Raw genomic sequence first — 12,251 nt, forward strand, 5'->3', positions numbered from 1 at the left:
ACAATCATAGCTCAGTGCAACCTCAAACTCCTTCAGCTCAAGTGATCCTCCCATCTCAGCCTCACCAGTAGTTGGGACTACATGTGTGTGCCACCACACCCGGCACATTTTTTGTCGATAGGGTTGCCCAGGATGTTCTCAAACTCCTGGCCTGAAGCAATCCTCCTGCCTCAGCTTCCCAAATCCCAAATCCCAAAGCACTGAGATTACAGGTGCACGCCACTGCAGATGGCTTACCCTTATATTCTCTTCCTTTTTTTCTTGAGATGGAGTCTCGCTCTGATGCCCAGGCTGGAGTGCAGTGGCATGATCTCAGCTCACTGCACCTCTGCCTCCCGGGTTCAAGGGATTCTCCTGACTCAGCCTCCCGAGTAGCTGGAATTACAGGTGTGCACCACCACACTTGGCTAATTTTCGTATTTTTAATAGAGATGGGGTTTCACCATGTTAGCCAGGCTGGTCTCAAACTCCTGACTTCAAGTGATCCACCCATCTCGGCCTCCCAAAGTGCTGCCCTTATTCTTTACTGACTTGTTTGGGCTTGGATATTATTTTCCTGAAGAATTCAATCACACCACCTGATTCCATATCCTTCAATGTGGATTCTCTTCCTAAAGCTTTATCCCTAGTATTCTAAAATACTTCTGTAAAGTGCCTTCATGTAGTTTTTTATTTTCTCACTCATTATCCTGGGCACTCATTGACTGCCTTGTATCTGAAAACTCACATCCTTCCCCCAAGGGAAATTATCTTATATCATTTGATAATCTCTCCCCCACGCTGACCTGAACTCTGCCTGGATGTGTGTTGTGCCATGTAAGCTGATCTTCTAATTTTACTTTTTCTTTTCTTTAAAACAATTTTACTACAAAATATTTCAATCAACAAATCCTCTCCCCAAAAAGCAATAACAAATCTTGACAAATTGTCAAAAACAACACTTCAGGACTCTGGAAATTGACTGAAGCATACAAGAAATTGAAAACATTTATTAAAAAGAAAACAGTAACAACAACGACTGACCCTTGTACAAAAACAGTGAGTATCTGGGGCTTCCCCTCTCCCCGCTCCTTCGGCGGATAGTTCTACCAGGACGGGCAAAGCCATGGAAACCAGGAGCATCGAAGGTGGCTGACTTGATCGGAGCAGGCTATGGAAAACCACCAGGTACCTGGGTGTTGTCAGAAACTGCCACCTCGTGGTAAGCAATGGGAAAGTTGCAGCCTGGCTTTTATGCCTCTTCACCTACAAAAGGTGCCTATTCCTAGCTCTTGCTCATTTTTCTATTAGGTTGTTTCTTTCTTGCATTGATTTCCAGGCATTTTCATCCTGTTTTTTTTATTTTTGTTTTTTTAAAAATAGCCTATATCTTAACTCAGGAACTGGCAAACTTTTTCTGCAACGGGCCGGATAGTAAATATTTTAGATTTTGGGGGCCTGTCTGTCATGAGTCCACTCTGCTGCTGCAGTGAGGAAGCAGACACAGGCAATCTGTAAACAAATGGCTGAGGCTGCATGCCAGGAATGCTTCATGGACACAAACTGAATTTCATACAATTTTCATGTGTCATGAAATAGTCTTCAATTTTTTTCCCATTTAAAAATACGGCTGGGAGTCTCACACCTATAATCCCAGCAGTTTGGGAAGTAGAGACAGGAGGATTGCTTGCCAGGAGTTCAAGACCAGCTTGGGCAACATAGTGGGACCCCATCTCTACAAACAATAGAAAATTAATATATATATATATATATATATGGCTGGGCACAGTGGCTGCCCTGCAATTCCAGCACTTTGGGAGGCTAAAGCAGGAGGATTGCTTGAGGCCAAATCAGCTGGGCATGGTGGTACATGCCTGTAGTCCCAGCTACTCACGAGGCTGAGGCAGGATTGCTTGAGCCCAGGAGTTCGAGGCTGCAGTAAGTTCAGATCACGCCACTGCACTCCAGTCTCGGCAACAGAGCAAGACCCTGCTCTAAAAATATAAATAAATAAAAAACCATTCTTAGACCCTCCACTCTGAGAAGATGAAATATACATACTTCATCTTAGTTCTGTTAAACACAACTAAGAGCCCAGGACACTACACGTAAAACAAACATAAGAAGACTCTGAAAGGTGGAGAGAAGGGAACAGGCTGACCAGAGACCTTGGAACCCAGGGTACAGCATGGTGATGACTTCTCTGGGTTTTCCTTTTGCTTTATATATTCCAAACTTAGAACTGAAGAGGCCAGCAACCCAGAAACACCAATAGGCCCAGAAAAAAAAAAAGCCCCAACAAAAGCCTGCTCTTTCTAGCCAAAGCACCAGAAAAGAGACAGGCTAGGAAGACAGAAAGCTTGTAGATAATAACTCCTCTACTCCAGCTAAACGCCACCAACAAGGCGAGCCCACCTCCACACACGCCAGCAAAGACAGCATGCAGGGCCCAGACTTCTGCCCTCATGGAGCTGGGATGAGTCGCCCAATACCCCCATCCTGATGGTGTCACAAAGGGCCAAGCAGGCAGCCAGGAATTTCATCCCCCACCCAATAATGAAACCGGTCTCTCCCTACTGCCACCCTGCCTGGGTGTCAATAGAAACCACTTGGGAATCCCGGACTTCCATACCCACCTCACAGAGAGAAAGCCCCCTCTCTCTCCCTATTGGGGTGGTGTCAGAAGAGGTGTAGTGGAGAGTCAAGACTTTCCCCGGCGGTAATGAAGCCATCCACGCCAAGATGTCAGTGGAGACCACAAACCAGAACTGGCAATAACAAGGGACTCACTGCTGCCTTAGAGGCTGAATAGGGAGCCTGACTTCCACCCTCACCTGGCAGCAGCAAGGCAGTACCATGTTCCCCCGTGGGAGCAGCGTCAGAGGAAGCCAGTTAAAACACAAGGTGTACACAAAATCTAGTCTAGCAACGTAACAAGAAAATGTCCAAGTTTCCAGTGAAACTCACTCATCATATCAAGAACCAGGAAAATTTCACATGGAATGAAAAAAATGAGAGGTGACAGCGTGCTGGCAGCCCTCGCAGCCCTCGATCGCTCTCGGTGCCTCCTCGGCCTCAGCACCCATTTTGGCCGCACTTGAGGAGTGCTTCAGCCCGCCACTGCACCATGGGAGCCCTTCTCTGGGCTGGCCGAGGCCAGAGCCGGCTCCCCTGGCTCACAGGGAGGTGTGGAGGGAGACGCACGGGCGGGAACCAGGGCTGCACGCGGTGCTTGCAGGCCAGCTAGAGTTCCGGGTGGGCATGGGCTTGGTGGGCCCCACACTCGGAGCGGCTGGCTGGCCCTGCCGGCCCCGGGCAGTGAAGGGCTTAGCACTCTGGCCAGCAGGTGCGGAGGGTGCATCAGGTCCCCCAGCAGTGCTGGCCCACCGGTGCTGCGCTTGATTTCTCACCAGGCCTTAGCTGCCTCCCCGCAGGGCAGGGCTCGGGACCTGCAGCCCGCCATGCCTGAGTCTCCCCACCACCCCGCGTGGGCTCCTGAGCGGCCTGAGCCTCCCTGATGAGCAACGCCCCCTGCTCCACAGCGCCTGGTCCTATCAACCACCCAAGGGCTGAGGAGTGCGGGCGCACAGCATGGGACTGGCAGGCAGCTCCACCTGTGTCCCCGGTGCGAGATCCACTGGATGAAGCCAGCTGGGTTCCTGAGTCTAGTGGGGACTTGGAGAACCTTTATGATGAGCTAAGGGATTGTAAATACACCAATCAGCGCTCTGTCTAGCTCAAGGTTTGTAAATACACCAATCGACACTCTGTATCTAGCTAATCTAGTGGTGAGGTGGAGAACTTTCGAATCTAGCTCAGGGATTGTAAATGCACCAATCAGCACCCTGTCAAAACAGACCAATCAGCTCTCTGTAAAATGGACCAATCAGCAGGATGTGGGTGGGGGCAGATAAAGGAATAAAAGCAGGCTGCGCAAGCCAGCAGTAGCAACCTGCTTTGGTCCCCTTCCACACTGTGGAAGCTTTGTTCTTTCGCTCTTTGCAATAAATCTTGCTGCTGCTCACTCTTTAGGTCCACACTGCCTTTATGAGCTGTAACACTCACCGCGAAGGTCTGCAGCTTCACTCCTGAAGCCAGTGAGACCACGAACCCACCGGGAGGAACGAACAACTCCAGACGTGCTGCCTTAAGAGCTGTAACACTCACCGCGAAGGTCTGCAGCTTCACTCCTGAGCCAGCGAGACCACGAAGCCACCAGAAGGAAGAAACTCCGAACGCATCCAAACATCAGAAGGAACAAACTCCGGACACGCCGCCTTTAAGAACTGTAACACTTACCGCGAGGGTCCGCGGCTTCATTCTTGAAGTCAGTGAGACCAAGAACCCACCAATTCCGGGCACAAAAAGACAATTAATACCTGCCAATGCTGAGACGACACTGGTGCTGGCACTACCTGACAAACATCTTAAAGCAGCCACAACAAAATGCTTCAAGGAGCAATGACAAGCACCCTTAAAACAAATGAAAAAATAGAAACTCTTGGCAAAGAAACCAAGTCTCAGCAAAAAACAGTATTTAAAAATGGAAATTTTAGACCAGGCGTGGTGGCTCACACCTGTAATCCTAGCACTTTGGGAGGCTGAGGCAGGCAGATCACTTGAGGTCAGGAGTTCAAAACCAGCCTGGCCAACATGGTGAAACCCCATCCATACCAAAAAAATACAAAAACTAGGCAGGTGTGGTGGCGGGCACCTGTAATCCCAGCTACTCGGGAGGCTGAGGCAGGAAGAATTGCTTGAACCCAGAAGGCGGAGGTTGAAGTGAGCCAAGACTGTGCCACTGCACTCCAGCCTGGGTGACAAGAGCAAGACTCTGTCTTAAAAAAAAAAAAAAAAATTCAGGCCAGGTGCAGTGGCTCACACCTGTAATCCCAGCACTTTGGGAGGCCGAGGCGGGCGATTACTTGAGGTCAGGAGTTGGAGACCAGCCTGGCCAACATGGTGAAACCCCATCTGTACCAAAAAATACAAAAATTAGGCTGGGCACAGTGGCTCATGCCTGTAATCCCAGCACTTTGGGAGACCAAGAAGGGCGGATCACAAGGTCAGGAGTTTGAGATCAGCCTGGCCAACATGGTGAAACCCCATCTCTACAAAAATACAAAAATTAGCCGGGCGTGGTGGCGTGTGGCTGTAATCCCAGCTGCTTGAGAGACTGAGGCAGGAGAATCGCTTGAACCCAGGAGGCAGAGGTTGCAGTAAGCTGAGATCGCGCCACTGCACTCCAGCCAAGTGACAGAGCAAGACTTTGTCTCAAAAAAAAAAGAAAAGAAAATTTGTGAAAGTTGTTTTGGTTTTTTTTTTGTTTGTTTGTTTTTTAGAAAAAGGGTCTCACTCTGTTGCCCAGGCTGGAGTGAAGTGGCATTATCATAACTCACTACACCTCCCAGGCTCAAGTGATCCTACCATCTCAGCCTGCCAAAGTGCCTGTAGGCCTGGCTAGATTTTTTTTTTTTTTTTTTTTTTGAGATGGAGTCTCACTCTGTCACCAGGCTGGAGTGCAGTGGCGCAATCTTGGCTCACTGCAACTTCTACTTCCCAGGTTCAAGCAATTTTCCTGCCTCAGCCTCCCGAGTAGCTGGGACTACAGGCACACGCCACCACACCTGCCTAATTTTTGTATTTTTTTTTATTAGAGACGGGGTTTCACCATATTGGCCAGGGTGGTCTCGAACTCCTGACCTTGTGATCCACCTGCCTCAGCCTCCCAAAGTGCTAGGATTACAGGTGTGAGCCACCGCGCCCACCCTTTTTTTTTTTTTTTTTGAGATGGAATCTTGCTCTGTTGCCCAGGCTGGAGTGCAGTGGCGCAATCTTGGCTCACTGTAACCTCCGCCTCCGGGGTTCAAGCAATTCTCCCTGCCTCAGCCTCCCAAGCAGCTGGGATTACAGGCACCTGCCACCATGCCCGGCTAATTTTTGTATTTTTTAGTAGAGATGGGGTTTCCCCATGTTGGCCAGGCTGGTCTTGAACTCCTGACCTCAGATTATCTGCCCATCTTGGCCTCCCAAAGAGCTGGGATTACAGGTGTTAGCCACCCTGCCCGGCCATTAATGTCTACTTCCTATTCGGATGTTAAAATGTTTTTACCTACTTCTTCAATCAACTCTTAGCTCAGTAATATTCAACCTTTCTTCTTTGCTCATCTAAGATTGGATGAACCTCTAAATATTGCCTTCACTATATCCCAAAACTTTTCAGGGGCAGTATTTTCCTCATTATTCAGTTCTAAGTGTTTTTAAGTTTCTTTATAAATTCTTCTTTGACCCATGTGTTGTTTACATAGGAATGCTTTTAAATGTCCACATTTATGGGGATTTTGTGTTCAGCTTTTGTGTACTTACTTCTAATTTAAAAGCAGTGGGAATACTGGGAAATCATCTTTATCCCAAGAGAAAAAAAGGGGAGAGCCATGATTCTCTTTCCTAGTATCTGGTTCTGGCATGACACAACTTAATTCTCACCCCAAACAACTCTAAAACTGGACAAAATACAGGAACTCACCATTTCCAGCACAGGACTAATGAGAGTGAATGGCAGAGGGCTGTTTCCTGAGCAAAGGAAAGCACGTGAGTGCCACATTCACCCTGACCTCCTGCCTGGGGGCATATTCCCAAACCACAGCAAAGGGAAACAGAGCCCAAGCAGAAAGCGGCAGTCTCACTGGGCAGCAACAGAGTTTAAGTGACAGGAATTTGGGGACAGAGGACCAGAGAGGAAGGAGCCACACATAAGTCCAAGGAATCTAGGTGTCTGCCTCAGGTCCTTGGTTGAGGCCTAAGCTGTCCGTGGTGCGGGACAAGTACCGGGAGGCCTTAAAGAGAACAGTTGCTATGAAGGTAGGGGAGAGGGCTCTGAGAGAAGACACAGATGCTGGAGGTCTCACAGTGCTGGAGACAATGGAGTTCCAACCTGGCAAGGGGGACAGACCTTGGCAAGCACCCGGAGCACTCACCTGAGACCCTACAAAAGCCAAGCCTTAGGAAAAATGATGTTACCCAAGAAAAAGGCTCAAAATGAAACATTTCAATCCTAACTATGACACACACACAAAAACGCTTAATAGGATAAAAGATCTGCTAGTAATTTAATCTTTGCTAGAAAAATTTCAACACCATTTAGAGGACAATAACAGAAGCCTCCACGATATAGCATCCATAATATCCAACATACAATAAAAAATTACTATAGGCTGGGTGCAGTGGCTCAGCTCATGGCTATAATCCCAGCACTTTGAGAGGCCAAGGTGGGCAGATCACTTAAGCCCAGGAGTTCGAGACCAGCCTGGGCAACATGGCGAAACCCCATTTCTACAAAAAATACAAAAATTAGCCAGGCATAGTGGTGCATGCCTGTAGTCCCAGCTACTAGGGAGGCTAAGGTGGGAGGATGGCTTGAGCCCAAGAGGTGGAGGTTGCAGTGAGCTATGACTGAGCCACTGCACTCCAGCCTGGGTAACAAAGCAACACCCTGTCTCAGGAAAAAACAGAAAACTATTTGTAAAGGGGCCTGACAATTTTACCCATAATCAAGGGATAAATGTCAACAGAAGCAGATCCATAAATGACTCAAATATTGGAATTAGCAGAAAATGATTTTATAATAACTATTAGAAAAATGTTAATCTTAAAAAAAGAGACAAAATAGGTGAAAAGATGAAAAAGTCCAGCAGAGAAATGGGAAAAAAGAATAAAATGGAAGTTGAAAAATATCTAAAATAGAAAATTCATTAGATGGGCTTAAGAGCAGATTGGACATAGGAGGAGAAAAGATCAGAGAATTCCAAAACAGGTCAGTTTGGAAGAGTGGGAAAGCCTGTGACCATACACATATACTGAGACCAGTTAGCAAGGTTGTGTGAATGTCTTCAGGGGCTCAGAGGGTGGGTTCAGAACAGGCAGAGGGCTGGGTTCAACTAGGATTAGTGTTCTGCAAGCTATAACCTAGTGAGAAAAGGGCAATGGAGTTAAAGATGTTTGAACTAAGGTGGTTATTGACTATAGAATCTAGGCTAAGAGGGAAATGAGAGAACAAAGAGAATATTGAAAAATGAACAAATGATGGGGTCAGCAGACTTTGGGTGCCTATGTGTGCCAATGCATCAACTGTTAGACTGAGGCTGTAGAGCCTTGCTACTAAAATGTGGTCCCAGGGCCAGGAACATCAGCACCACCTGAAGCTTGTGCAAATTCCCAGGCCCTACCCTACATGTACTGAGTCAGAATCGCTGGGGCTAGGGCTCAGAAAGCTGTGTTCACAAACCCTTTTGTTGATTCTGATCTTGTTAAAGCTTGAGAACCACTCTTCCAGAGTAAGAGAGCTGCAAAGACCGGGGGACAGCACAGAGTGGGATGCTTGAAATGGTTACAGCAATGACAAGGTCTGAAATACGGCTAGGGGAATGAGAAACTGTGACCAAGTGGAAGAAAAGATCATTAAAGACACAACAATCCAGGTGGGGTGCAGTGGCTCATGCCTGTAATCCCAGCACTTTGGGAGGCTGAAGTGGATGGATCATTTGAGGTCAGGAGTTCGAGATCAGCCTGGTCAATGTGGTGAAACCCTGTCTCTATCAAAAAAATATAAAAATTAGCCAGGCATGGTGGTTCACACTTGTAGTCCCAGCTGAGGTGAGAGAATCCCTTGAACCCAGGAGGCAGAGGCTGCAGTGAGCTGAGATCACTCCACTGCACTCCAGCCTGGGCAACAGAATGAGACCCTGTCTCAAAAAAAAAAAAAGATACAATGGTCCAGGAAGTAAGTGACTGGACTCTCAGACGAATCATCCACATGGATGCTGATAATAAGACAGAAAGATAATGAGCCAGAAGCTGAAGTTTTCAGTGAAGGGCATAACACAGAGAAAAGCAGACAACTGCTGCCAGGAAGGTTCCTAAGCAGTATAGTCTGACAGTCTGCCCTTTCAAAGAGGGCTTAAGAGAGAAAGGAAGAGAAAGAGTTTGAAATTAGCAAAGGGAGTCACCTCTGACGATCTTTTTTTTTTTTTTTTCCTGTTTATAGAGATGGGTCTTGCTATGTTGGCTAGGCTGGTCTCAAAGTCCTAGCTTTAAGCCATCCTCCTGCCTCGGTCTCCCAAAGCATTGGGATTATAGGTGTGAGCCACTGCGCCTGGCCCACCTCTGAAAATCTGACTGTAGTCAATAATTCCAACTCATCTCTCAGCTTCCACCTCCAACCTCTCCAGCTTTGTGGCTGACCTTAACTGCCAGCCATACACATGCTCTGCTTCCTTGCTGACAGAACCCCAAGTTTAGCAACAATGTGTCTATCTTTTAAAACTACATCTCTCAGCATCTGTGCACTTAAGGCCATGAGTTACGAGGACATCCAGTTAAACACAAGAACTGTGGTCAGTGAAAGAGGCCGGGCAAGGATCAGACTATACCAGTCGCGGTCAAGAGATCTTTATTGGAGGTATCAAGCGGAGAAGGACGAGAGGGGAGGGGAGGGGAGGGGAGGGGAGCTGCTGGTGTGCTGGGTTTTATATCCCTTGGGCCTACGTGGGGTGGGCCCAAGGGAAGGCGGGAGATGCTTCTTTCTGATTGGCCCTCCTTTGGCGGGTTCAGACAGTGCTCGGTCAAGGAGGGGAGAAGAACCTGGAACCGGCGCCATTAAGGTACCCCTGTTGCCTAACAGTCAGGGCTTCTGGGAAATGCACCTTTTAAGAGGACACAGGCCCCTTTTGCCCTCTGTTTCTCCCCTTCTTCCTGCCTAGAACCCTGATACAACCATGGAGGCCCCGTAGCAACCCTGGACTCCCTAACTCCTGACTTCTATAGGAAAGAAAAACAAATCGCTAACTTGTTTAAGCTACTATTGTTCCGATTTCCTCGTATGTGCGGCCAAGTCGGCTGCTAGCACTAACACTTCAGGCTCTGGAATGGGATCTTTTTCTCCTGGTTCACCTCTGCGTACAGAGAATGGGCCCTCCTCCTTTTGAGGGAAGCTCCCAGGGGTTAGTTATGGACCTTATCTTCTCTGCCTGCAGAGGCAGCCTCCACCATTAACTGCCCCCCATACCTCATATTTGGCAATATTTATCTTCCTGCCAGGAAGAGCTAGATTTTATTGACTTTTGTCTTACACTTCACACCAGCAGCCAGAACAAGGCTGTACAAACAGTAGACACTCAATGTCTGCTACATTAACAAGGAAAATCTAAGTTTCAATATTCCAGGTTGAAAAAGCCTTGACTGAACTGCCTAATGACCCTTTTTATCCTTGCCAAAAATATAGTCTCCTTAATTTACAAATTCCAAGTTTTCTGCATCTGACCTTACCTCTGACTGTTAAAAGGTCATAAAAGTTCCCTGATTTCACCCGAGACCCTGCCTTCTTCTCCACAGTCAGACTGGACTGGAGGAGGATGAAAGCACTGAAAGCAAAGTCAGCCACGCTCTACAGGGTGAAAATGGAACGCCCCAGAGCAGAAAGGCCAGAAGACATACCAGCGGCGCCCAGGGCTGCTGGATCACATCAGAGGTCCTCTTGGGGGGCCTTTTGCTTGTATTCACGAACAGTTTTCGCTTGTGGAAGAGTTTGCCATTCAGCTCCTGGATTGCAAGTCTCACTTTCTGCATGGAGCCCAGATCTACAAATGCAAAGCTGAAAAGGGAAGAGAGAGAGGGCGGCTTTGAGCACATCTCCAGAGAAGCCCAGAGCTTCAGGGAGGCACCAAGCCCGAGCTGGAAGGGCAGTGTCCTCTCTCTCTGCAGTGACAGATGAACTGTTCACAAGCAAGCTACGAGTATGTCCAGACTTGGGGCTGGGCCAGTGTGAGATACTGTCATGGGCCTCTAAGGAGCAAAAGAAATGAGCGGACTTTCACTATGCATCGTATGTCTATGACTTTGAGTTTCTTTAATACTACTGCCCCAAAAGTTCAAAATAAGCCAAGTGTGGTGGCTCATATCTGCAATCCCAGCACTTTGGGAGGCCAAGACAGGTGGATCGCTTAGGCCCAGGAGTTCCAGACCGGTCTGGGCAACATAGCAAAGCCCCATCTCTACAAAAAAATACAAAAATTAGCCGGATGTGATGGTGTACACCTGTAGTCCCAGCTACTTCGGAGGCTGAGGTGGGAGGATTGCTTGAGCCTGGGAGGCGGAAGTTGCAGTGAGCCGAGACTGCACCACAGCACTCCAGCCTGAGCGACAGAGCGAGACCCTGTCTCAAACAAACAAACGTTCAAAGCACTTTTTACTGCCTTGAAAATAAGAAAGGGAAAATATAAGTAGGTCTGGTTTTCAGGAACAACTAAGGCTTAAGGTGGTATAGTAACTTATCTCAAGTCAGAAAACACAGCAAGGACATGACCAAAAATATACTCAGGTCTCTGGACTTCTAAGCCAGGGTTGTGTTGATAAGACAGTATTCGCTGCTGGGTCAGAGGGTTAAATATGGAAAGGGGGTTTCCCAAATGTTCCTTTGCCAAGTCACAGTGGGTGTGGATGTGGCAGTTGCTGGGCTAGTCTGCAACATGAGTGCATCAGCAAAATGGACAGGGAGGAAAGGAGCTGCTTCCCAAAGAAAACAAAGAACGAACAGTCATTACCATTTGCAGCCATTCTGGATTTTGTGGACATCAAGAGGGTTGAAGTCCTTTAGAAGGTACAGAATTTCCTCCTACAACAGCAGGGTTTAAAAGAGAGAGACCCAGAGACATAACTTACAACCACTTCTCAAGGTTTCAGATCCCCAGCCAGCTAGTCTGGACCCAACTTAACTCATACTTAATGAGGATCTATTATGTGCTGTATGTGCCAGGTTTTGTAGGATAGACAAGAAAGGCCACAGCCCTGTCTTCAGTAGAAGCTCACCAGTCAAGCAGGGATGCAGACAAGACAATTAAGTAAACACACCGTTTCATCACTGCACATACGGCCTGTCGTTTAATCCAGATTTGGAGGGAAAGGAGGTGGTCAGGGTATGCTCCCAGGAAGAAGTGACTTCCGCAGCTTTGCAAGTACCTCCTCCTCACTGCTTCTCAACCCTGCCTGGCCTCTGCCCAGCGATATGGTTCCCTTCCTCTTCCCCGGACATTTCCCTACACCCTTCTTATCTCCTCTCCTAGTCTGCCCTCAGGCCGTCTTCCTCACCCCATCCCCTCCTCCCCATCCTGCTCCAGGGACTTGGGTTGCTGTCTCCCCAAAGGCACCAACCTCCCCTGCTTTATGATAACGTCTATGCCACCCGGAGGCCTTTTTGAACTACACCCTATTTTTTCTCT

General features: G+C 48.0%; 1 protein-coding gene across 8 annotated transcripts in view; it reads right to left on the bottom strand.

Moving 5' to 3' along the window:
* The window catches only part of TDRD10 (tudor domain containing 10), a 43,976-nt gene that overhangs the window by 12,997 nt on the left and 18,728 nt on the right, over positions 1-12,251 (bottom strand). For 7 of the 8 annotated variants that reach the window (XM_058439233.1, XM_058439237.1, XM_032154431.2 and 4 more), the window contains 2 exons: positions 11,577-11,647; positions 10,471-10,627 (listed from right to left, as the gene is read on the bottom strand). The exons of the other annotated variant lie outside the window; for it this stretch is intronic. In XM_058439233.1, coding sequence (XP_058295216.1) covers positions 10,471-10,627; positions 11,577-11,647 — 228 coding nt within the window. The remainder of the gene's footprint in view (positions 1-10,470; positions 10,628-11,576; positions 11,648-12,251) is intronic. 8 annotated transcript variants of the gene reach the window in all.

This window comes from Hylobates moloch, unplaced genomic scaffold (genome assembly GCF_009828535.3).
Source record: "Hylobates moloch isolate HMO894 unplaced genomic scaffold, HMol_V3 SCAFFOLD_5, whole genome shotgun sequence".
Taxonomy (NCBI): Eukaryota; Metazoa; Chordata; class Mammalia; order Primates; family Hylobatidae; genus Hylobates; species Hylobates moloch.